This window comes from Vicugna pacos, chromosome 2 (assembly GCF_048564905.1).
Source record: "Vicugna pacos chromosome 2, VicPac4, whole genome shotgun sequence".
Classification (NCBI taxonomy): Eukaryota; Metazoa; Chordata; class Mammalia; order Artiodactyla; family Camelidae; genus Vicugna; species Vicugna pacos.
Genome location: NC_132988.1, coordinates 34,550,570 through 34,578,195, shown reverse-complemented (window position 1 = coordinate 34,578,195; position 27,626 = coordinate 34,550,570). Strand labels below are relative to the sequence as shown.

The window sequence follows — 27,626 nt, the reverse complement described above, 5'->3', positions numbered from 1 at the left end:
CCCTCACGATTTGAGTGTTGCAAGGGGGAAAGGTCTGGGTAGGGTAAGGAAAACATCTTCTGGTAAAGGAGACTGTTTTCTATTTTTAAAAAACATCACTGTTGGAATAGGTGATCTATAAAGCACCCTCCTGGTTTAAACGTTCTTTCTGTGGATCTGAGAAAATGCAGATCAGGAGTTTAATCCCTTGTGTTGCCCACACTATGGAAGACTATGCCTAGATCCTGAATAATCTTTTCTTTTTGTGAAAATCACCATTCCTGTAGCTGTAGAAAGTAGAATACTTTAGAAATTCTTTGTAGGGGGATAGATCATTACGACAGTAAAAGGTATGAGCTGAGAAGAGTGAGATATATTTGTTTCCGGTCTTGGAACAATTTACTCGGGAGGGCAACTCCCTTCCATGCCTGAGATAAGAGGTTTCAGTTCAGAGCATCTCGAACAGAATCACTTTCTGTGCCTAAAGCCTTTCCTTTTTCCTCCAAAAATAGTGCGGAGACAATGGTGGACGCCTTCATGGATATCTGATTTTTTTTTTTTTTACCTCTTTCACATAGCCTCATTTATCTTTTGGAGGAAGCAGAAAGAATAAATTAAATCAGGAGAGCAGACAGAGTAAGGGAGGTAGAAAGTAAAGAGGGAAAGGAAGGAAGAGGGAAAAACAAACACACACCCAGGAGTACGCAAGAGAAGATTTAGGCTGAAACAGACTTTCATATTCAAAACTCTGAGTAATTAGTTGTATGCGGCTCTTGGCGTTCTCTTCAGAGAGTGGTTCCAAATCTGCACAGGAGAAGGGAGCAAAAGAAAACAAAAATGATGATTTTTCTCGGCACAGGGAAAGGAAATACATTCAGTAATTATGCTTTAAGGCTCGTTTTTTGGGATAGAAGTGTGAATACTAGAGCAAATGCTACTTGCTTTGCTATTTGTACTTTTGTGAATTTATTTTTTAAATTGAGGTATAGTAAGTTATAATTTCTGATATACAGCATAATGTGCCAGTCATGCACATACATACATATATTCATTTTCATATTCTTTTTCGTTAAAGGTTGTTATAAGATATTGAATATAGTTCCCTGTGCTGTACAGAAGAAATTTTTAAAATCTGTTTTTATATATAGTGGTTAACATTTGCAAATCTCAAACTCCTAAATTTATCCCTTCCCACCCCCTTTCCCCTTGTAATTTTTTAACTTTATAAACTATAGCAATTAACTCTTTGTCTTTTACTATAAGGCATAAGAAGACAGCATAAAAATATCTTCTTTGGGAAGATAAATCCCCTTCTTGGTATTTTCCTTCGTTCTTCTGCTTCCCACCCCTCCCACCCATCCTCACACAACTAATTAATTGCTTGGAACAAGGCAGTTTTAGCATTCTTTCAACTAGCTATTCCTTGAAGAACGACACTGAGGAAATGATAGCGTGAAATGCTTCTCAGGGCAGTGCCGCTCGGCACCCAGAGAGGACTGTTGACCTTTGACCCTGGGTCATGAGGTGATCTTGGGAAAAGCCATCACCCAACTTGGGACTCTGCTTCCTTGTCTTTAACTGAAAAGTCTGCACTGGATGATTGATTTGTAGGGGCCAAGCTCTGAGGATTTTTGACCCAGTTTCTCCTGGAGGTTCAAAGAATCAGTTTGAGGAAGGGCTGATAATGTCATCCCAAATAGGCATGGCCAAAGGAAAAGAGGGTGGGCCCAGAAAAGAGGGCACTTCGTGTTGGGCCTGTCCCTGGAGACAGGCAGACAGTAACAACTCTAAAGTAGAAGACATGCGAGGCCAAGAGGGGACACCGCTGTGGTTGGGGTTGGGTGCACAGGTAGATGACAAGGCGGACCTGGCTTTCTACACAGGGGCTGGGATCGACTCATTCCTCACCTAGAATGCTCTCAACAGCTATTCCTGAAGTTAGAGAAGAATGCAAAACTGTGATCAAGTTGTTCTTCTGGCCCCAGCCCTACCGTCATTCCCCTTTCCCCTGTATTCTCGCTCCTCTGTGAGCTGGCTCTCAGGGCTTCATCTTGCACGTCTGTGCGGGTACTGCGGAGACCTGGCTTTCTGTCCCAGCTGTGCCTTTCTAGTTACATGATCTTGGGTAGGTTACTTAATTTCTTTAACTACCAGTTTCCTCATCTGCTAAGTGGGGGCAATATTAATGTTAATTAATGTCAATATTGTTGTGAGTATTAATATGTCAGGTAGTAAGCCCTGAATGGGTGTTAGCTGGGACTGTTGTTTATTATTCCTAAATCTGCCTTTTACAGACTTGTACCTCTTCTGTCCTCCAGCGCTTCACTTACCTATTGCTGTATAACAAACATCTCAAAATGTAATGGCCTAAAATTACCATATTATTATTTCTCATGATTCTGTGGACTGTCAGTAGTTCAGCTGGATGGTCCCTCTGCTAACATGGTTTGGGATTTCTCATGTAGCTGCAGTCCAATGGTGGCAGAAAGAGGAATACCGAGAATGGCTTTACTTAGGTGTCTGGCGCCTTGGCAGGGTAACTGGAGACCTAAGGGTCTCTTTCTCCACATGGTCTCTCCATGAGACTAGCTTGGGCTTCTTTACATAGTGGCTGGATCGCAAGAGCAAGCTCCAGTGTGTAAGCACCGTTTACATCATGCTTGCTAATGTCCCATTGACCAGATTCAGTCAGCATGGCCCACGACTAGAGTCAATATGGGAGGGATTACACAAGGTATGACTATCAAGAGGTGTGGTTCATTGGAGCTACCAAAATAAGTCTACTACATCCAGTTTCCAAATCCCTGCTGTCTGGAAAACATCTTCACTTGGCTGTCACTCTGTTAGCTTGAACCTAACCAACTTCACTTCTAATCAAATAAGCAGTTCATTGTTCTTGTTCAAGAACCTGGAGCTGGATCTGGATCATAAACTGGGTATCCTCATTTGATCAGTTTCCCCCCTAGATTATTCCATCAGTTGTCATATTTCCAAGTTGAAAACCTAAACACAACTTCCCCCCCTTCTTATTTTTATTTTTTACCAAAATCCAGACTTCATGAAACCCTGGCATTTACTCCTTTGCTCTCCACCCTCACTGCCACCATCAAAGTCCACATTTGTATTATCTTTCACATGACAGCTGCAATAACCTTTCAGTTAGATTTTCTTTAAACATTGCTTTCGGTTCAACGCCTTTCTTTCCAAGAACCTGCAGGGTATTTGGTTGTTAGTACATTAAATCTAGCCTATTGCATTAAACCTGTTTGTTTTTCCAAGGCCCTTATTTATCCGACCTTACTCCACTTATGCAACTCTTTTTTCACTATTGTGTATCTTCCACCCTTCAGAATCAAGAGAGTGAGGAGGGAAGGTCCTTAATGAAAGAATTTAAGTTCATCTACATTGTAAGTATCTTGGAACACAGAGGGGAATGGAGGAGGTCATGTCGCGGCAGAGCAAAAATCCTGAAGATAAAATGTGAAGTGGAAAGGATTGTATTGTTACTGTTTTTGTTTTTGAGAATTAGGTAGAAGGCTAAGGGGGTAATCAGATATTTCAGGGGGTTGGACATTAGATCCCTTTTGATGAAATTCGTTATTTTTTAAAAATCTTGAACTGTCTTGTTAATTGCACTACTCCTGTCTTGGTTTGGTTTATATCCATGTAGTCTGTTTTTATTGTTGCCGGTGGTGCTAGCGTGTGATCTAATGCTGTGCTTGGTGCACACTGAGTGCCTCATAAGTATTTGATGAAGAATATGAACAAGACATAGTTATGTCATACTTTTTATAAACTAAAATTGACAACATCAATGAAGTCTAATAAAAAGGTATGTTCTCATATAGTAAATGGAGAGAGATGCGGAAGGCAGTTTCATGAATTATCCTCAGCATTAAAAGCAGACATCAGTTGAGCACTCAGTGTCTGTGCCCTGGATGCCGATGGGAGCTGGGGGAGTGAGCTTAGTGAGTTACACTGCGTGATGGGAGCCCTGGTTCTTCTGTAGACAGAGCGTATACCACGTGTTAGGAACATGGGAAGAGAAAGCCATTCTGATTTTTCTTTTTTAGATCTGTAAGCCTCTTGGATCAGATACAATTTTAAAAATAGGACATTGAAAGAATAGCTTCTTGTTCATATGAGAAAAAAAAACACTTTAAAGTGATAAACATGGAAAGCCATTAACCTAAGGAAGTTTACCAAGCATATTCAGTTAGCCCCTGACATTACTTCAATATTGCTCACTTTCATTCCAAAGGCATCGTAGTTTTGTGAAACCAGTGATAGTGTTTCACCTCAGTTATCAAGATACTGTGTAAGGAAATGGAGAATGTTTTTGAAGGATCTCCCCTGCTCCACCAACTGTTAACCACACCTTCAAATACCCTGTTTTAAAGAACTCGAGAGTAGTCCACTTAACTTTATTAACTTGGACTTCAGAGCGGCTGCATTCTTGGGGGTGGAGCCGTGCTCTTTTCCTGTGACCCTGTTTTATTCCTTTAACTTCTCAGCACAGCCAAAGAAGGGGCCCTGCTTCTTTGTGGAGACTCAGGCCAAGGCGCCGTGTCCAGCTTCCTACTCAGGCCACCAAGCGGTGTCACGTGAGGGGTGCAGGGGGGCGTTTTCCTTGGGAGGGCCCCGCAGAAGTGTTGGAAATAGGCCTCGAGCTCTTGGCTGCCAGCAGGGCTTTCCACAGTGCAGGCTGCGGTAATGCTCGTCATTGATCGAGAGACGTGCCGCCGGGCTATTTTCATGAGGGTCACATAAAACTCTCTTGTCTTCAGCCTGCTTTAGGAGGTGTTTTCCTAATGATTTTACCAGTCAAATAGAATGACTGTGTCGGAGAGTGGAGTTAAGTAACTGGAAGTCTCTGGGCAGCTTCCCTTCTCCACCCTGTGCCCCTACTTGCCTTTCCCCTGAAGCTCCTCCCTCCCCAGGCACACACTTACTGCTCTGTTTTCTGTGCTGGAGCTGCCTGAGTTGTGTGATTTTTGTAGATGAATGTGAACTCTCCAATCCAGAAAGAAGTGCCAGGAACACAAACAGCTAATTGGCATGCGCCCCTAGGGGAGGTGCATGACCAGCCAAGCTAGTTGCATTATCTCCAGGGGCACTTAGCTTTGAGAGAGAGCTCAGGCTCTCTGAAATCATCCAAGAAGCCACTCTAAAAGGTGGAAGGAATCGCCAAGAAAAGGCTATAATCAGGAGATGCTTTATCTCTTGGGTTCATTGGCTTGATTTTGAAAATACTTTCTTGAGGCAGTTTATATTTTTGCTGTCAATTTTTCTCTGAGTTGCTTGTGATTTCAGGGTGCTCTGGCCAGGTTAATAGCCCTTTGAAACAGGGATCTCAACTTGGTGACCCACAAGCCAAACTCCAAACTGCGTGTATGAGCACTCAGCTGGGGCTGAGTCATGGCCGCCCTACCAGCTGGGGGTCTGTGCCCTGTGGCTTATCGCGGTCCTCATTGTGCCTGCTCCTCCGTGTCTTACTGCTAAGCTGCTCTCTCCTGTAGGTTACTCGTGTCGTCCCTGTAGGCCTTTGAGTTTGCCGCTCCTCTTTAAGTACAAGTATTTTCAGAGTTCCTTAAATGCTGAACTCCGTTTACTCTGAGACAAACCCAAGGGGCTGCTAAGGATTTTTCAAGAATTGATTTGTGTCGTAGAACTAAAATTTAGAAACGTCACGGGTTGTTTTTCAGTGGAAATGTTTCTCAGCTTAGAGCAGGAGCCAACCATGACTGAAGGTCTGCCTTTCAACAGTTTGGCCTGAATTAGGCTACCGACTTCCTTCGAGGCCCATCTGCCTTCGGTCTCATCAGTCAGCAGCGGCCTCTCTGAAACCTGGTGCTTGCACCTGCAGCTTCGGAGGCCTCTGCTGGGAGCCGGCCTCTCCTAAGTAGCACAGACGAGCTTCCTGTTCACTCAGTAAACCGTTACAGGAAATATAAAGGAATGTGAAGGGACCACATGTTCCAGGGTCACCAGAGCAATTCTTAGCATTCTTTTACTAATGAAAAATCTTTTTAATTTGGCAACAAACAGATAGCAAAATTGGTATTTGAGCTTCATTCTTCTTTCCTCTGCCCACTGTCTGCACTTCTAGTGGAAGTATTCAGAGGCCATGAGTAGAGAATGGAAGAAATTGAGAACCCATGGGGGCAGAGTAGCCCACAGACCATGTAATGAGCCTCTGAATAATTGAGAACCTGGTAAGTAGGATAAGCCATCAAAAACAAGAATTTTCAAATAATGATTCCTCTTAGAATCAGTTCATGTTTTCCCCATGATTATTAGAGTTAAATCATTAAAATATAATATTAACTGAAACTTTGCATCAGATTTTCATCCTGTATTGTGTTGTGTTTTTATTCCATATGCTTTGGTAAGACCGAGCTCATAGTGAGTCAACCACAAGTTGTAGAATTAAAAAAACCTACATACATTAGAGACTGAATTGTTTGGTCTCTGGGCTCTTCCAACTGTGGGTTTTCAATGTCATCCACTTTTGTTCTACTGTGGAAACTGAAGTTACAGTAACAATAATATCTAGAGGGTTCTTTACATTGCTTGACATTTTTTTCTCTCAAATAATTCTTTGTACCTTAAAGTACATGTTTCAAATGTTAATTCTTAAACTAGGTGAGATTTTGAACTAGCTGGCTGACATTTTAAAATTTTTTTTAAATTTTGAGGTAATTGTAGATACACGTGCAATCGTAAGAAGTAATACAGAGATTCCATGTCCCCTCTGCCCAGTTTTCCCCAATTGTAACATCTTGCAGCACCAAAGTATAATATCACACCAGGGTATTGACATCGACACAGCCAAGACACCGAACACCTCCATCATCGCAAGGATTCCTCAGGTTGCCCTTTTTATGCCCACGCTCACCACCCCCCAACCCTACCTCTGGCAACTGCCAATGTATTCTCCATTTCCATAGTTTTGTCGCCAAGTTATTTTTAGAAACATTTCTCCAACAGTTGACCTCTGGAAAAAAAAAGGCCCCTTTAACATTTGTGTAGAGCTGATGACTTGTGTAGTGGAAGCTGGTATTTATCCATGTGTGCTCTCAGTGTTGCTCGGGTTGCTGTGCCAGGAGACAGCGTGGGGTCCTAAAGTCTAGATTACTGAGCTGTCAGTGCTGCAGCTATGCTTGCCAGAAAATGCCCTGCCAAAGCTTGACGGAATTTTCCTGCCTGAATTACACTACCTCTGCAAGGCAGGCCGAGAAGTGCCCTGGGTGGCAAGCTTTTCTGGCCTCTCCCTGCCACTAGAATAGTCAGATACTGTCGGGGCCCCTGGCAGCTGTGGAGAAGGTGCAGGAACATGTTTTCTTCACCTGTTGTGACTATTTACTGATGCATGTTACAACTTTGAACTTTTTTTTTTTTTTGTATATATATATGTTTTTTATTGAAGTATAGTCAGTTTACAATGTTATGTCAGTTTCTGGTGTACAACATAATGCTTCAGTCATACATGAACATACATATATTCATTTTCATATTCTTTTTCACCATAAGTTACTACAAGATATTGAAGATAGTTCTCTGCACTATAGGGCATGAACTTGTTTCTCTCTTCTAGATATATCAGTATCTGCAAATCTCTAACTCCCAATTTATTCCCCACCCCACCCTGGAACCACAAGTTTGTTCTCTATGTCTAAGAGTCTGTTTCTCTTTTGCAAATAAGTTTGTTTGGCTTTTTTTTTTCAGATTTCACATATAAGTGATATCATATGGTATTTTTTCTCCAGTTATCTGTTGATGGTTGTTTCCATGTCTTGGCTATTGTATATAGAGCTGCTATGAACATTAGGGTGCATGTATCTTTTTGAATTAAGTTTCCCTCTGGATATATGCCTAGGGTGGGATTGCTGGATCATATGGTAAGTTTACTTTTAGTTTTTTGAGGAATCTCCATACTGTTTTCCATAACGACTGCACCAAACTACATTCCCACCAACACTGTAGAAGGGTTTCCTTTTCTCCACATCCTCTCCAGCATTTCTCTCTTTCCATCTTTGAAATTATCTTCAAAGATGCTGCACAGCTGTTTTAACCTTGTGTCGCACTTGGAGCTTCTGGAATGCAAGGTGCCACATAGTCTTTTCTTCTTTTTTGCTATCAGTATGACTTCATTATGTGATGCCATGGTAGAGTAAAAGCCATCGCCATCCTTACACAAGCTTCTGTGTTATTATAGGAATCTGGAATCACCTAATGTCTACAGCTGTTCAGGCATGTGTTACACTTACTCTTATCTGTGGCTCAGCAGCTCAAACACTTGCACTTTAGGACATGAAGTATGAGATCCAGTAGAGGAGCTTTTGGAGGAAATTGATTTTTGTAGGTTTTTATGGATTGGAAGTGCTTGTAACAGTTCTGTCTTTGGCATAAATCAGCTGTACGTTTTCAGTTTTTTTATTGCAAAAATTAAATAATCTGGCTTAGATGTAAATGACAAGAAATTTAGTATTTCAGACCTATTTTATTACACTTACTTTTATTTAAACTGTTTTAAATATTCTGTCATCATTGATAGTCCTAAGTCCCATTGTTGCTGAAAGATCGGCCCCTGTCCCTGATGATGCGAATTGAAACTCAGAGACAGGGTCTTGGAGCTTAGAAGAAAGGAGACAGCTTTATTGCTTTGCCGGGCAAAGGGGACTCACAGCAGGCTAGTGCCTTCAAGACTGTGAGCCCATCTTGGGGCTGGGGCAGGGTGATTACATAGCCGTAGCTTAAACAATAAAGCATCGATAACACTCAACAGAATCATTTTCTTCTCATAAGACTCAGAGTGGCGTCATGGTGTCTCCAGGTGACCAGTAGAGGTTGCTCTTTCAATCTCTTTGGCTTACAAGACCCAAGGCATGGTCTTCTTGGTAATTCAGGCTATTTTGTAAGGTTACAGTCCCTTGACCTCCCTGGAGAAGGACTCAGAGACCAAGCATGATTATTACTTTCAATTACTGGAATAAAATAGAAACAGTAAAATTAATAGCTTTACTTTTAACAGTGGGCCTGGAGCTGTGAGTAGCAACTGGTTAGTCAGGTTAGTTGACCATTTTAAGGGCAAGCATAACAGTAAGCAGTCTGTTAGCCTGAGTGCGGCCATTTTATTAATTCTCCTTCACCCTAATGAAAACAATTGCCACTTTGTGAATATAAGAATTGGTACGCAGAAAGATTTAATGGACTCATAAATCCATGTCCTGATTGAGTAGTAATGAAGGAATTCATGGATTTCTCAGTCCTTCCCTTCTTTCCTCTTTTTCTTTTTTTCATATTATGTCCAATTTTAACCTTCTTTGCAAACTGAGTTTTGCAAACGGAGTTGCTAAGAATTTTAATGAGCTATCTGTGTGTCTAATGTTCTTATCTATAAACTTTAAACCAGCCAGTTGAGTTGTGAAGAGAATGGAATATGTGGTTTGGGGGTTCTGGGATGATATGCAAAAGGACATACTGAAAAAGGAAAGTTTAATGAGAGGGCTGTGCAAAGCTTGTTAGCCAAATTTGTGTTTTGTTCACCCAAGGAAGGAAGGAATAGATAAATAAATTTAGGTTGCTGCTCTTTGTTATGGATCTGCTTATTACCTCCAGTATTCCATATGGAGATTTAAAGTTTTTCATTTTCAGCAAATGCGTTTCTTTTGTTACGTAGCATTATGCAGGTCTTCAACATAATTTTAAATTAAATGATTCCTGATAGAAGAAAAGAAACCAGTGGGTTATGTCTTGGAAGGTAGATATCAGTTACTCACGAATTTTGGTTCCAAGGAGACTACTAAACCTGACTCAGTTACTTTTTGACTCAAAAACATGACTTTATTTGAAAGCTAACACACTCTAGCACTAAGTTTTAAATTAAAATGTTTTTTGTGAATGAGTAAGTAAGAAGTTAAAATGTGTGCTGTGCTCTGAGATGAGGATGTCTGGAGTATGAATACTTGTTGTTTGTGGACCCATAGAGTGAACCTTGAAATAGTGTTTGATAGCTGCTTTCCGATTATTTGCATGTACTAAGTTAAAAGTTTCCCTGTGCTTTGGCTTTAGATTACTTAAATGAGAAATAACATTAATGGTGGCCCAACTAAAGAGATACCATGCAGTTGCCACTAGAACGTGAGCTCTGTGAGGGCAGAGACTTTGTTCTTTCTTACCATTGTATTTCTAGCTCCTAGAATAGTTCCTCACACATAAAAGGCAACGGATACCATTTTGTGGAGTGTAAACACAAGATAATAGATTGACAAGTTGTATAAGGTCTGTGTCTTCTTTGCAGTAAGTACCGCTTACATTCCCTTAAGAATAGTGAAACCATAACTTTATTTGCTAGAGGTAAAGAATCAGCTTCACTATGGTAAGATGTTATATACAGCATAAATGACATATGTTTTGAAAGATGCCTGAGCCACATTTTGTAGGTCATACTTGCCCTTTCCTAGATATCCTCATGTCCTTGGTTAAGTACAAGGTTTCCTAACAATGCATATAATTCCTTAAATCTCAAAACAAAGCATTAGAAAAGAAGCAGGCAGAGTAGGAGGCCAACATCTTTGATTATTGTATGCTAAAACGTTTACATCGGGAGAGAGATCTAATATCTAATTTTCATGACAGCCTTGTGCAATAGCAATTATTTTCCATTGTGCAGGTGGAGCAGTAAACTCAGCCAGTAAGTGGTGAAACCTGATTTTTTGAGTCCAATTCCGTCTGACCCCAGAATCTATGCATTTGACATTGTGTTATTTTTTCTGAGCACTACAATCTAATTTCTGTGGTTTATTTCAGTCAAACCTCTTGAGGAAGTTGTTTGCATTCACTGTTCCCAAATTCTTACTCTGGTTAAATTCAGGGATTACTTTTCAGTCTTATATTACCTGACCTCCTTTGTACCATTTAACATTAGAAGGTCCCACTTGAGATTCTCTCTTCATTTGGTTTTTACCCTTCCTTGGTTTTCTACTTCTGACCATTGTCTTGTGGGTTTATTATATTTATAGATTATTTGAGGCGAGAAGTTACATCTTAACTATATTCAGTCTTCCCGTTTGTAAGCATATATATAGCTCCCCCATGAAGTCTTTTCCAAATGACTTTCAATCAGATTTTATAGTTTTCTCCGTATAAGTCCTATGTACATTTAGTTATTATCTCAAATGTTATCTTTTTGAAAGTAATTGTATATTCTCACAGCTTGTTGTGGATTACAGAAACTCAATTAATTTTTATATAATCTTGTATGAAGCAGCCTTACTGAAGTATTTCCAATAGTTCATTTGCATTTTATTTTGACTTTAAAAAACCTTTTCATTTAAGAATAATTGTAGATTTATAGAAGAGTTGCAAAGATTTTACAGAGGTCCCTTATATCTTTTACCCAGCTTTCCCTAAGGTTAACATCTTACATAACTGTGGCACTTTGGTCAAAACTTAAAAAAAAACTGATACTGGTACATTACTGTTAACTAAACTACAGACTTCATTTGGATTTCAGCACTTTTTCCACTAACACCGTTTTTCTATTCCAGGATCCAGTCCAGAATATTACGTTGCATTTAGTCTCTTGATTTTTAATGCAGAAAACTGTATCATCTGCAAATAGTAGCAGTTTTGTTCCTTAGTTTCCAAATCTCTGTGTGTGTGTGTGTGTGTATAGTGTGTCTGTAGCACACAGCTGCTTGCGCTGGCTTGGCCTGACCACTCTTTTCCAGGCTCTACTTGCTCTACACCCTCTACTCCTCCCATAAGTATTGGTGCTTCCCAGGATTCTGTCCCTTGCTGTTTAATTTACATCTGCTACACACTGTTCTGGAGCATCTCAACCATTTTAATATCTTCCTCTGTGGGCTTAGGGCAATCTATTTGCCCAAGGTAGCCACTGTTTGCTGCGATTACTAAATCTTTATTTCTAGCACAGATTTTTTTTGAGCTCCAGATTCGTATAGCTGACTGTCTTCAGGATATCTCTGTCTGGATTTTCCGCATGTTCAATATGTCTTAAGGGCACATATCTGATTGCCTTGTCTTGCCAACCACGCCCTCCTCCTGTACTTCTCATCTCAGCAGTCACCCAGTTATCCAGGACAGAGAAACCTGTGGCTCAGAAGGAAACCTTCCTTCCTTCCTTTCTTCCCTCCGTCTTTCTTACCTCCATTTCCTTCATTCCCTTCATATTTACTTTTGTTAATTCTGTTTCCTTCATTTGTCACACATTTATCACTTCTCTCCATCCCAACTATTTCATTCAAAGCTCTCATTCTTTCATCTTAATACTATCAAACTCCTTACCATGGTATTCATAGCCCCTAGCCTCTCCTCGTCTTGTCCTGTGATGCCCTCTTGCACAGCACACTCAACACCCTCACTCTGTGCTGACCACACCCAAGTACCTGACCCGCCTTGGCTGTGCCGTGCTTTCTCTCCCTTTCTCCTTTGCAGGTTATGTAAGCGTGCTTTTTGTTGTTGTTCCTACTCTCTCTTTTCGTTATTAACTCCTGCTAATTCCTTTGGTATCCATTCAGTTGTCACTGCTTCCAGGAAACCTTTCAGCTCCCAGGCTGGGTTAGGTGTACCTTCTGAGTGCTCTCAGATAGCTTGTGTGCATTTCTCTCATGGCATTTTCAGTATTGAGCTCATTTAGTTGTTCATCTGGGTACCACCCTCTTCTCCTCGGCGATGCTGTGCGTTCTTCAAAGTCGAAGACTGATGTTATATTTCCCTTTGTGCTTCCTATTGCTTAGAACAGAACCTGGCACATAGCTGTTGCTAACAAATGTTTATTGAATGAATGAATAAATGTATTCACCGTTCTTGGAAATACCAACTTGTCTGTTTCCAAAAACCATATTCTTTCACCAGGGACAAACTTCTCTAAATGTCAGCTTCCGTATTTATAAACTAGGACAGGGCCCTGGATGATCCCTGAAGTCCTTCAGAGTTCTAACAGACTGGTATTTACGATTTTAAGGTTTGTCATCCTTGATCCTATTCAAGAGAAAATGATGCATATTGGAGATCTTAAATCTTAGCAAGCATCACCAATATTAAATGTCAAAAGTCCATATATATTTATATATATATAAAAGAAAGTGATGCGGATTCTGGAGGGAATTCCAAAAAAGGAGTTGCAAAATATTTTGAGCAATGGTGGTCACACTGAAATAATAATTTGGCTTTTTGGTTACACTGCGTAACTAAATGTGTCAAATGCTAATATTCTGAGCCCTTGAACATTTGAGGGGTTTACTTACTATGATCTGAGTTTCTCTTCATTTGTTTACATATCTTAATCATTTTAGAAAGATTGTAAATTCTCATTTGCTAAAGATTTTCAAGTAAAAGTTAGACAGCTGTTTCTCGGGGATGCTGTAGGTGGGATTAAGACGTGATTGTATAATGTTGGGGCCAGTTGACCAGTAAGATCTTGCCTAATGATGAGATTCTTCAATTTTATAGTTTATAGCTTTTGTTTTTATGCTACAACAGAGGAAAAAGAATTGAGTCTTAAGCTTGGATAACACAGTTTATTTATCCAAGTTTACCTCTTACTGGTTTTAATATAAACATTAGTAAGCCATCAGAAGTCTTTGTTTATCAAAATTGTTGACTTCTATGCCTCCCAGAACTGAATGTAGTGGGTGGTCTCCAGCTTACTGAAATGACCTGGGCTGCATCAGTGTCCAAGATCCAATTTAGAAAGGTCTTCCAGTGTAGATTTAAAAAAAAAAATTTAAAAACCTTCAAAATGTAAAATGTAACATAGATATAAAAAACCACATAAAACAAATTTATACTTTAATGGATTGTTACTAGGTGAATATTCTTGTAATTGTCACTCAGATCAGAAAACAGAACATTGCCAGTCACCCTGGAACCCTCTCTGTGTCCCCTGTTCCAATCACAGTCCCTTGCTTCCCCAATAAAAGTACAGATTTTTATTTATACCACCTCTTTGCATTTGTTTATAGTTTCATCACACTGACAGACATCCTTAAATATTCTGCTTTAGTTTTGCTTTTCTAAAAATGTGTGAGTTTTAAGCTTTTTTTTTAGCCTCTGGTCCTCCTTCGGTCCTATTTTCTCCTTTATAACTGATTGCTGAGGAAATTGGATTATTTGACCATTGGAGTTTCTATGTCTGGATTTTGCTGGTTCCTTTACCTGTCTTGGACATGACTGTTTAGAACAAGTGTGGCTGTTTCGTGTCTCAGTCCTGGAATGACATTCTACCTGGAATATCATTCCTTCTAGTCTCCCTACCCTTTACCTTATTCATGAGATTATCTCCTATTTATCCTTCAAAACTCAGCTCGAACCTCATCCCTCCTAGAAAGGTTCTCGGATTTTCCACCCAATAAAAGAGATCATTTTCTGTAGTCTCATAGCACCGTATAATACTTCAGTGTGACACCGAGGACATTGCTGCAGTGGTTCCTTTACCTGTTTTCTTCTCTTGCATGAGATGCTTTCAGTCCACCAAACACTCACAGGATCCTTCTACGGGCCTGGCTTTGTGCTAGTGCATGGGTTATAGGGATGGATAAGGTGCAGTTCCCGCCTTCAGGAGGCTCACAGTCAAGGAGGGACAGACAGGTATGGTACAGAATTGTCCTGAGTAGAGAAAGGAGATTCATATGAAAAATACAGAGGAGAGGATTCTTGTCCTTAACTGAGGAGATAGGGAACAAGGAAATGACCACAGAAGGTAGACTATAATTCCGGAGTCTAGCTCAGTGTGTGCAAGGGAGTAGGTACTTATCTATACTACAAAAATGAATTTTCTACTTCATAGTCATTAAGCACTTTTTAGGTGGCAAGCTTCATATTATCATGGAGAAAAATTTTTTTTTGCTTTTTGGTAGGTATGGCAGATACTTTTCAAGTGTTTAATTAAAAAGATGGTTTGAAGTAATAAGTAAGATTTAGTTTTGTATATAAGGTAAAAACCAAGGCTTTAACATTTATTCTAAATATAAAAATATAAGTTAATATTTTCTATTTCCAGAAACTAGGCTGAGGATAAATTTTCCTAGTTTGGCTCACTGGGAGTAGATCATTTTTATGGTTCAGAAGAGTCGATGATAAAGTTATCCTCCATTTTTCAGAATGAATTTTTGCTAGCTTGTCTGTTTATTATGTTGTTTCATTTCCTGAAAAGTATGGAAAACTTTACATTGTGTTCTTTACATGGAAATGTAATATAATCCCTTTCCTTCCCTGTATTGAAGTACCTGATATTTAAAGCTACTCCGTTAAAGAAGACCCTCTTCCCTCTCCCCCATTCCCACCGCCCCCTCTGCCAGCAAATGGAATATGTCTTTGGTTTATGCCTTTACTATATCATAAGATCCAGTGGCTTTGCTTATTAAGAGTCTTCTAAATCTCAAGTATGATTGTTGTATCTTTCCTCCCCATGAAGCCAGTCTGACATGAAACAGTGACAACTAAAAGGCTGAAGGTAACCAAATTTAATTCCGCTGGCCTGGACTGTCCAATGTCCTTGAATATTGGCTAAGGTTTCACATTGTGTAGAATCCACAAATATCTCAGGGACTCACTCTGGGACATTAACACAGGTTTTATACCTGTTATGGACTGAATGTTTGTGCCTCACCCCCCCCCCAAATTAATATGCAGAAATCCTAACCCTCAATGTAATGGTCTTAGGAGATGGGGCTGTGGGGAGGGGATTAGGTCATGAAGGTAGAGCCCTCATGAATGGGATCAGTTCCCCACAGAGCTCCCTAACCCCTTTTGCCATGTGAGGATACTGAGGGGAGACAGCTGTTTGTGAACCATAAAAAGAGCTCTCACCAGACATTGGATCTAACACCACCTTGATCTTGGAGTCTTTAGACTCTAAGAACTGTGAGAAATGTTTGTCATGTAAGTCACCCAGTCTATGGTATTTTTGTTATAGCAACCTGAATTGTCTAAGACACTGTGCTTCAATAAACTGCTACCCAGATTTAACAGTAATTGCCCAATGAACTGCCTTAGTTACTTTTTTGTTCTTTCAAAACCCAAAAAGCTTTTTATTAAGGGAAGTTTCAAATACATACAAAAAAAATAGAAGGACCAGTTTAATGAACCCCATGTATCCATCACCCAGCTTCAGTAGTCATCATCACTTGACCAATCTTGTTTCATCTATACCTGCCTTAGCTCTTTCCCCCTCCCTACTACTGGATTGCTTTGAAGTATATCCTAGGCATCATGCTGTTTCATCAAATAATTAAAAAAAGAATTATATAAATTATTACATGGATGATATGTATGTATTAGTACCTATTAGATACATAAATGATTGATATGTATCTGTAAAAGATCCTTTAAAAAATAATTATAATTCCATGCCTAAAATGTAAAAAATTCCCTTAGATGCATAAGACATCCAGTTACTGTTAAAAATTTTCCATATGGCCTTACAATAATTTTTAAAGTTGGCTTGCTTGCAGCAGGATTCAAGTTCACACACTGCTTTTGATTGATATGTTTCTTACATCTCTTTTAATTGAGAAATTTACTTTCCCTCTTGAAACTCATGAATGCGATTATATTCATAGTCATGTTTAATATGGCATACACTTGGTATTTTATTCTAGATTGCCTAAAAATTCTGCAATGCTAACATTGTCATGTTCTTATGATAGAAGCAACATGTTCAACCAAGAAAAAAATTTAAGTATCAAAAAACATGAACATAGAACTATTTTTGTTGAATCACCCTGAAAATACCTGTTAACTTTTGAGGATTATTTTCTACTAATCTGTATACAGTCAAGTGTATAATTGTTATGTTGTAACTATTCCCTCTGCTATTAACCTTAGGCTTAATTTGCTCTTCCCTTTCTAGTTCTTAAGGTAGAAGCTTAGATTTTCATAATTTTTTTTTGCTTTTCTAATATAAACACTTAAAGCTGTATTTTTTCTTTTAAGCATGTGGAATTTTCATTATATGATTAAAAGTATTTTCTAATTTCCCTTGTGATTCCTTTTATCTGTGTTTTGTTTAGAAATGTATTACTTAATCTCCTAATATTTGGGGGATTTTCTAGATACCTTATTGTTACTAATTTCTAATATAGTACTCTGTATTAAGACTTGTTTTAATACATGTATTGAGACTTGTTTTTTGGCCTGCTTATGATTTATTCTTGGGAGTATTCTCTGAAAAGAATGTCTATTCTTCAGATGTTGTTGGATGTAGTGTCAGTTTAGGCATATTCACATGCAAAAGAATTCATATAAAAATTAACTCAGAATGGATCAAACCTAAATGGACAAGGTAAAACTAAAACTCTTGAGAGAAAAGAGTGGGTGTATGACCTTGGATTAGACACTAGTTTCTCAGACATGACATCAAAAGCATAAATAACCAAAGCAAAATTGATAAATTGAATTTCATGAAAATTAAAAATGTTTATGCTTCAAAGGGCAACATCAAGAAGGTGAAAAGACAACCCACAGGATGGGAGAAAATATTTGCAAATCAGGTATCTGATTAGGGATTTGTATCTAGAACATAGAAGGAATTCTCACAACTCAATGATCAAAAGGCAATTTAATTTAAAAATGAGCCAAGGATCTGAATAGACGTTTTTCTAAAGACATACAAATAGTCATTAAGCACATGAAAAGATGCTGGTCATCATTACCCACCAGAAAAATGCAAATCAGAACTATGAGGTATCACTTCACACCCAATTAGTATGTCTATAGTTAAAAAATTAAAAAAAAAAGATTATAATGACTGTGGCCTGGATATGGAGAAATTGGAACGCTCAATTCCTAGTGGAAATGTAAAATGGTTGCTTTGGAAAACAGTCTGATAATTCTTCAAATGATTAAACATAGAGTTATCATATGACTCAGTAATTTAACTTCTTGGTTTATATGCAAGAGAAATGAAAACATGTCTACACAAGATCTTGTACGTGAATGTTTATAGAAGTATTATTCCCAATAGCTAAACATTCATAATAAACAAAATGGCTATCAACTGATAGATGGGTGGTAGATCAAATATGGTCTATTTAGTGGACTGTTACTTGGCAATAAAAAGGAATGAAGTACTGATAAATGGCTGTTACACGGATGAACCTTGAAAACATGCTAAATGAAAGTCAGTCACAAAAGACCACATAGTGTATGATCCAATTTATATGAAATATCCAGAACACGCAAATCTATAGAGACAGGAAGTGGATTAGTAGTAGCCTAGGACTGGGAACGGTGATATCAGGACATGGGATGTGAGTACTAAAGGCTAAGGAAACATCATAAAAAAAATGCATCATGGTGATGATTGCACGACTCTGTGAATAAACTGAAAGCCATTGAATTGTGTATACGCTTTAAGTGAATTGTATTTTCTGTGAATTATATCTCAGAGAATTAAAAAAAGAACAAATATACTAGGGGCACCAACGATTCAGGACAAGAGCCCTTGATATCACTTAACATCATGATGACTTTGGAAAAATAATTTCTCAGCTAGAGTTAATTGATTTGAATAATTCAAGTCCACTAGGCTGAAAATAGGATAGAATGGCTTACCATGCTGGCAGTTAATTTTTTTTAAATATCATTTTCAAATGACTATGATGTTAAGAGGAGAGTAAAATCCCAGGTAAATAAAACCTACCTGACTGGGGGAAAAAAAAAAAAGATCAAGTTGGTTGATAATATTCATATGTTCCATATTCTTTTTTAACTTTTTTTATTGAGTTATAGTCATTTTACAATACTGTGTCAAATTCCAGTGTAGAGCACAATTTTTCAGTTATACATGAACATATATATTCATTGTCCATATTCTTACTGATTTATTTTGTTAATTTTGCTTCTGATGTTTTAAAGTATTTAGTGCTTTGTGTTTATAATATCTTCTTGATATATCTGACCCTCTTATGAAATAACCCTATTCATCTCTAGTTATACAACTTACCTTGAAGTCCAATCAGCAAATATTAATATAGCTAGATCACCAGTCTTTTTTTAATACTTTTTATTTTGTATTGAAGTATAGTTGATTTACAATGTTAGTCTCAACTGTACAGCAAGGTGATTCAGTTATATATATATACTTTTCAGATTCTTTTCCATTATATGTTACTACAAGAAATTGAATACAGTTCCCTGTGCTATGCAGTAGATCCTTGTTGCTTATTTTATGTATGGTAATGTGTTAGACCAGCATTCTTCGTTTGTTTTGTTTTTTTGCAGGGGGAGGTAGTTAGGTTTACTTATTTATTTTTTAGAGGAGGTACTGGGGATTGAACCCAGGACCTTGTGTATGCTAAGCATGTGCTCTACCACTTGAGCTATAACCTCCTCCCTAGACCAGCATTCTTATAATTAGGGTGTGCATCTTGTATTTTTTCCACATTTTTACTTTCAGTGTGGCTGTATCTTTGTATTTAAAGTGTTTTCTTCTAAACAGTACAATTGGGTTTTGTCTCTCTATATTGTTGACAATTTTTTTCCTTTAAACGGGAGTGTTTAGTTCATTTACATTTAGTGTAGTTAGTGATACGTTTGGGTTTAAGACGTTGATGGCTCACTGTGGACTCGGTGCCCCTGGGGAAACACTGCCTCACCCAATCAACATGTTAATCTGCCGCTTCAGCATTCGTTTTCTAATTCTCCTATCTGTTCTTTGTCCTTCTGTTGCTCCTTTCCTGCCTTCTTTTAGATTGAGTAGTTTTTTTGTATCCCTGTTTGCCTTAGAGCCCAGCTGTTAACTGTCTAGGTAGGTCAGGAGTTCATCTTGCTCTTGAACTCTACCCTGTGTTTTCCCTGTCTTGGAAGCTCTCCCTTCGTCCTGCTTTGCATTTGGTAAAGGCTCAGTGCATCTCAGAGGGCTCTCTGTCAGCTCCTTCCTGCTCCCAGCCTTCAGTGGACTATTGCTTTGCAGAAAAGGCCTTAGGTGCTTCAGGAGGCTCTCTCAGTTCTTCTGTTCTGTCCCTGCCCCTGGTATCTTGGTTGTGCACTAGGTGCAAGCTCTGTAGGAGAGAACTGGCAGGTGGCTTGGAGCTGCTCTTTGATTAGGGCTCCACCGAATTCTAACTCCTCACATTGGCAGCTATTAAACGTTTTTAAAAGTTCAGCTGGTTTCTCCAAACTGCCCTTTTGAGCAGATTTGGTCTTCCACCTGTCAGAGATGAAAGCAGCAGGTCATCTCTTTTTTGGGACGGAATCATGTGTGTGTGTAATTTAGTTCATTTAGGTCTCTTTGCATCTCAGAATTTTTTTTTTTAAGAAAATCTATGATTTTGTGGCTTATCTATCTTCTTGTTTTAGGCTCTGGTTATTTTTAAAGTTTATATTTTTATGATTATATAGCAATGGAAATACTTTTCAAGCATCTACAATTAATGCTTTTTTTAGTGGCTTATTGAATGACAGTATCCTAATTTGGAGTAGCCAAGAAATCTGTCAAAAATCAATGAATAAATGAATAATGACATTCACGTTGGGTGTTGAGTCACTGGTATTGGCCATAGATTAATATTAATAATCTGCCTTGTGACCAGTAATACACATTTACAAGATGGTGGGCTGGAATTTGGGTAAGTTTATTGATAAAACACCAAATAAAGTATAGTGATTGATTATGCCGTCTTGGCTTATTTATACAACCTCATGAGTTAAAAAGAGATGCAGATGTATTCATAACTAATATGACTTATCTAGACCACTTTAGAGCTACATAAAAGGATGTATTCATAGTCATTAAAAGGATTTTGATTGTATTTTTTAAAAATAAAGCTGATTTCTACATTTTCTCGTAATGTTGAAAAGACTTTATGTCCTCTCTGTTTAGTTTACAAGTCTTGATTATATTCCTTTAACTTTGTGTATCTTATAAGATTCAAAAAACTGTAGAATTTTACCTGGGTTGGCAGGTACATAGAGGAAAATCAGACATTAAATGTACAATGAATGTCTTTTTTAAAAACTATATAAATTCTCAAACACTCAAAGTAGTGAGAATAGAATAATGAACTCCCATGCTTCTAATAAATATTGACATAGGTTAATCAATCTTGTTTATCTTGCCCACTTTATAAAAACATTAATTGGTTACTGGAATTTTTTAAGGCTAAATGTCTTGTTTTTTACTTGGCCTGATAGGAAAAGTTTAAAGCATAATTACTATGACATAATTATATCTAACAAAGTTAATAATTTTTTTCTGTTGCTCTCAATAATACTATAGGAAGGCCTATGAAAAACTTGTTCTGAGACCAAGCACATTTTATAAACACTGTATACCTGATCCTCTTATGGTGATGTACAGTGCAGGTTATGAGAAGCAGAGTTCTGAGAAGTTTGACAATAAAGAGTTAACTTGACTTCACCAAGAACTTCCTAAATTTATTTGGCCGCCGAACCTGTTTTTAAAGTCATCTCTGTTAGCCAAAATACATTTTGGGGAATGCTGTTTTGGGGAGGAGAATGCTGCCTCTGAAGAGCAAAACAAATTTTAAACTTTAATTTAATTAATTAGGTGATTATTTGTCCGTATGGCATTATTGTCATAATCATGTCATATCAATTTTTTTGTTTCCCTACAATCTGCTTAGTATTGATAATGTAGTGTAACACAGGTCATTCTTTTCAGGATTTTACATTCTGAAAATCTTTCATCACACAGTATAAGCAAATTAAGTATAAGTATTTTGTTTTTCCACTAGATACTTACTTTAAAAAATCTATACATCACAGCCCCTCCAAAAAGAAGGATATGCACTGGTATTGTATTGAAGGGGAAGCTAAAAATAAGATGCACAGAAACTCAAAGAAGTACAAACTAAAAGATAATAGCAGTTATATTTTATTTTTAAAGAACTGGTTAAAAATAACTTTTAAAGGGGTTGAACTTAGGCAGTAGTGTGGAAATCCTCACAGGTGGGTTTATATACTCTAAAACTTAAAGAAGTTTAAGTAGTTAACTGCCAAATGTATCAAAGGAAAAAATCTTCACCTGCCCCTCTTTGCTCTCTGACATTGGCGTCAGTATGGAGTCAAGGGGTTCTCATGCGCTAGTGGACCTGCCTCTCCTCTCTAAGAGAGTTTAATTGACATCTGGCTTTTGTCCCCTGCCTGCCCCCACCCAGGTCTCTAGGGTAGATCTGTTGATTGTCCAAGTGTCTCTTGTCTGTACCCTATATACTATATAAATGTGTACATAGCTCTTTTTTCCATGATGCTACAAAGGTAATTTTTTTCCCCATTACTTATAGTCAAACTACAACTTCAAGCAGAAGAGAGAGGGGTCGTGTCTATCAAAGGAGTGTGTGCAAACCGTTACCTTGCTATGAAGGAAGATGGAAGATTACTGGCTTCTGTAAGTAATGCTTTCTGTATTTTTTTTAATTGAAGTATAGTTGATTTACAACGTTGTGTTATTTTCTGGTGTACAGCAAAGTGATTCAGTTATACATATATGAATAGTGTTTTCATTATAGGTTATTACAAGATGTTGAATGTAGTTCCCTGTACTATACAGTAGGACTTGGTTGTTTATCTGTTTTACATACTGTAGTGTGTATCTCCTAATCCCAAACTCCTGATTTATCCCTCTCTCTGTTTCCCCTTTGGTAACCAAGAGTTTTTTTTCTATGTCTGTGAGTCTGTTTCTGTTTTGTAAATAAGTCTGTTTCTGTTTTGTAAATAAGTTCATTGTATCATATTTTAGATTCCATACATAAGTGATATCATAGGATGTTTCTTTCTCTGACTTACTTCATTTGGTGTGATAATCTCTAGGTACATATATGTTACTGCAAGTGACATTATTTCACTTTTTTACTGCTAAGTAGTACTCCATTGTGTGTGCGCGCACACACACATGCAACACATCTTTATCCATTCATTTGTTAATGGACATTTAGGTTGCTTCCATGTCTTGGCTATTGTAAATACTGTTGCTATGAACATTGGGGTGCATGAATCTTTTTGAACTAGGGTTTCCTCCCGATAAATGCCCAGGAATGGGATTGCTGGATATGGTAACTCTGTTTTTAGTTTTTTAAGGAACACAGTGGCTGCACCAATTTACATTTCCACCAACAGTATAGGAGGGTTCCCTTTTCTCCACATCCTCTCCAGCATTTATTTGTAGATTTTTTTGATGATAGCCATTCTGACCAATGTGAGCGATACCATATTGTGGTTTTAATTTGTATTTCTCTAATAATCAGTGATGTTGAGCATCATTTCATGTGCCTGTTGGCCATCTGGATGTCTTCTTCGGAGAAATGTCTATTTAGGTCTTCTGCCCCTTTTTTTGATTGGTTTTTTTTTTTTTATTATTGAGTTGTATAAGCTGTTTGTATATTTTGGAAACTAAGCTTTTGTCAGTTGCACCATTTGCAGATATCTTCTCCTATTCTGTGTCTTTTCATTTTGTTGACGGTTTCCTTTGCTGTGCAAAAGCTTTTCAGTTTGATTAGATTTTTTTAAAACTTCTATTGTCTTGGTAGACTGACCTGCTATGATTTGTGTCACAGAATGTTTTTCCTGTGTTCTTCTAGGAGTTTTATGGTGTCCTGGCTTATGTTAAATCTTTTGAGCTTATTTTTGTATATGGTGTGAGGGAGTGTAACTTCATTGATTAACATGAGGCTGTCAAGCTTTTCCCACACCACTTGCTGAAAAGACTGTCTTTTCTCCATTGTGTTATTTTTGCCTCTTTTATTGAAGACTAATTGATCATAGGTGTGCAGGTTTATTTCTGGGTTCTCTATTCTGTTCCATTAATCCATACGTCTGTTTTTTTACCAATACCAGGCTGTTTTGATTACTGTAGCCCCGTAGTATTATTTAAATTCTGGAGGATTATACCTCCAGCTTTCTTTTTTTTTTTCCTTCAGGATTTCTTTGGCAATTCTGGATCTTTTGTGATAATGCTTTCTGTTTTTGTAGTTTTTTTTTTCTTTGTTGGCTTTTATTGCTGTGAATTTACTAGTATTGGTATTCATTAAGTCTTTATTAAGGATTTTACAGGTTTTACATAATTTAATCTTCACATTCACCCTATAAAATGGAGAGTATTATACTCCTTATTTCACAAATGCAAAAACTGAAATTCTGAGGAAGTAATAAAGTAACCAAGAAAACACAGCTCATATGAGGCAGAGCCTGGGTGGCACGCCAGGCAGTCTGGACAGCAGAGCACGAGCTCTAATTCAGTGCACTTTACTGCCTTCTCTGCAAAGCTATGAATAAACAGTTTAAAAAAAAAAAACCTCCTTATATTTTGCAGTTGTCTGAAGATCATTGGGATGGAAATATAAAAATGTTCAGTTTTTAAGCTGCTTCTTTCAAATTTGACATAACAAAACCACTTGCAGTATAGACTACTAATTGAGAACACGGGCTCCCAACCTAGGTACAGATGCTTGCTCTGCTACTTACGAGGCGTGTGTTCTTGGGAAAATTATTCTGCGTTAGTTCCCTCACCTACAGAGTAGAGACAGTAATGATCCTACCTTACAGTTTTTGTGAGGAGTAACTTAATTTATGTCAAGTGCCAAAATTGTTACTTCCTCCTCATATTACTTTTCATTTATATATAAGCTCATTAAGGACAAGGACTTCTCTTTTTTTACCTCTTAATCACAGCAGTTGGGGTCCTAGCTCCTGGCCAGTACTCTTAATTAATGCCTCATTATTGTAACTGGGATTGTATGTCTGTTGAGCAGACACTGTGGGGAATGATGCAGGGAGTAGAGCGGTAAACAGGACACAGATCCACTTCTGTCTCTTTAGGAGAGTAGATAAGACATGTACCTAAGAGGGTGTGTGTGTGTGTGTATATACATACATATAAATACACACACACACACACACACATACATACACACACAAATATACACAAACCACAGTCATAATTCCAATACCAGTAGCCAGTTATAAGCACTCTATAACCTTCCCCACGGAAGTGATGTAGCAGTACTGGGCAGTTGTGGTGTTTTGTGCTATACAGATAGTTTTTGGAAATTTTTTCTGAGTGAAGACCTTTGGATTTCTGAAGGGACTAAAACAGACTTCAGAGAAAGGAATGTTCAACCATCTGACGGATTATCTGACAAGATATATTTATATTGATATTATATGCGTGTGAGTTTTGCAGGATAAATAAGTCTGGGTGTGGTGGTGCTCTCTCTCTCCTCCTTTTTGTAGTTGAATAAATCTTGGAACCTTCTTCAAGAATAGCGGATATCTTTTGAGTATACAGTGTACTAGATGGTATCTATGCTAGGCATCAGGGTTATCAAACTGAATACAAAATTGCCTGTGCCTTTAATGAGTGACAGTCCAGGAGGCAGAAGTGTAAGTAAGTATTTGTAATAATGTGTAAGGGGTTTGGTGTGTTCCTTCTATATCTTGCAGACATGCACAGTAATCTAGGAAAGGCAAGAAGTATTATGATACGTGCCTTCTATGCCATACTGCTGTCAGCAGTGGGAAGCCGTGAAGAGATTTAAGAAGAGACACAATCAGATTTGAATTCGAGAGAGATCTCTCTGGCAGCAGCGTAGAGGCTGGATTTGAGGGGGCCAGGACTGGTGGACACAGACCAGTTAGAAGGCCCTGTAAGACACCAAGCAAGTGATAATGAGGGCCTGGCAATAACAGAACGGAGGGGATGGAGTAAAGTCTGACACTGAGGCTGATCAGACTGAGGAGTGGAGGAGGGGGAGAAGTCAAAGCTGACACGTAGGTTTCTATTTTGGATGAGAAAGGGGGAAGAGGAGAAAAGCAAGTTCTGAGAAAAAGTAATATAGGTTCAGATTTAGTCTTATCTAGTTCGAGTTGCCCAAGAGAAATTGAGGTGAAGATGCTCACTACACCACTGGGATTATGGGTCTGCAGCCTGGAGGGGTCTGTGCGGGTATGTTGATCTGGGTGTCATTGGCATACAGGTAGCAGTTAAATCAGGGGAATGGCTGAGGTTTCCTAGGCAAAAAAATTAAGCTGTAAAGGACTGACTCCTTGGGACTTTGACTTCTTCCATTGTTCTTGTCTTTCTTTCCTACCAGTCTGTTGTCAACTCAAGGGGTGATGCCATACTTGGGGAATCTACTGAAGTGGCATTTTAAATATTTCCAGAACAGTGAAATAGTGGGTAATTTTGGATGACCTTGATCTTGTAGAGAGAAGAAGAGGGGTTTAACCCTACTCTTCTCACCTCAGGATGTGACAAAATACATACAGTGGGAATCATGATGTCTTCTACAATAGTGTTGATTTGGCAACTGTCAGTAAAGGTGGCGGAGAAAAGCAAGGAGAATGCATACAGCGTTTGCTTCTGTCATAACTGTGGGCAAGACTAGTCACGTTGACACTAGTCAGAATGGTTTTAAAGCTCTAGACTTTGCTGTGTCTGTCTTAATGTGGTTTAGTGAGTGACTTGAAATTGTTACCCTGTGGTTTTCTACTCACTGAGATGAGAAGATCCAGTAACCAAGTAATCACAGTGGCCCTGCAAGGTGGTCATTGGAGGGGTTATTTATCTTGAGAACAACAAAAAGCTTCCTAATTGTCAAAAGTGATGAAAGCAGAAGCTACTCTAAAGTGCACCCCGGAAACTACTGGGGTCCATCACAGAGGAGATAATTTAAGACAATAGACCTGAAAACTGAACGGTCTTCTCATTCTTACAGATTTCTCTACACGTTAGAATTCCGAGAATTCTGACCTCTAAAGGTAAACAGGCATTAAGCTTCCCAAACTCTTGATTCAGTACAATCAGAAGCATAAAGTGCTCTAAAATAAACTGTTTTCTAGTTTCTTTCTTAGCTAAGTAGAACCTTTCACAAGATTAAGTTCACAGCATTTTACTTAGTTTAGTCTTAGATATATTTCTATCCCTAGGATGTGTGTTAATTCTTCTGATACAACAGATTTCCTTCAAGCTGATGTAGTAAGAGTTAATTTAGCAACACTTAGAAATTTATCACAAACTCTCTGTAGGGACAAAGACACAGCTGTTACACATAAATGGAAAATTCAGGATTTATCAGTTTCCTTTGAGGAATGGCACCAGCCAAGATCCAGCTGTTCCAGCTCCCGTCATGGGATCTGTTCCTGCCAAGTTCACGAGTTAATCTCTAGTCTTCCCATTCAATTCGTGTGACTTGCTGCCTTGCCTTTTCAGCAGATGTCCTCTTTTAGATTAGTCTGGGTGGGCTGTGTCTAGTTTTAGGTGTAAAAGTAAGTACCTCTACGCCAAAACCAAGGAGGTGGTTGTTGTTGGTTCAGTTGTGGCGTATTTCTCTCTGAGTCAGATCCATAGGTGCTGAGCTGTCAAAAACAGCAACTTTTAGGCAAGAAATTAAGTCTTGACCCTTGGCTATTAATGTCACCTGTGCCAACATTTAATGGGTTGAGATGAATCACTGATGGTGAAAGACACCATAGCTGGGGATGTCAGCAGGGACCTCACTCAGGAATAGACAACTGGCATATAGAAAAGAAAAACAAAACAATCCATAGTAACTTTGGGTGTAAGTCCAATGTCATGACCAGTAGCCATCATTTGGGCAGGCAGATGTCCCATTTACTTGGAGAAACTGGGGTTTCTGCACTCGCACTTGCCAAAGGCATAA

The 27,626-nt window shown here is 38.4% G+C and overlaps 1 protein-coding gene across 1 annotated transcript in view; it reads left to right on the top strand.

Annotated features, from left to right (window-relative positions):
• Window positions 1-27,626, top strand: part of FGF2 (fibroblast growth factor 2) — a 56,991-nt gene that overhangs the window by 19,046 nt on the left and 10,319 nt on the right. Inside the window, 1 exon segment of the mRNA XM_072938136.1 lies at window positions 22,254-22,357. Coding sequence (XP_072794237.1) covers window positions 22,254-22,357 — 104 coding nt within the window.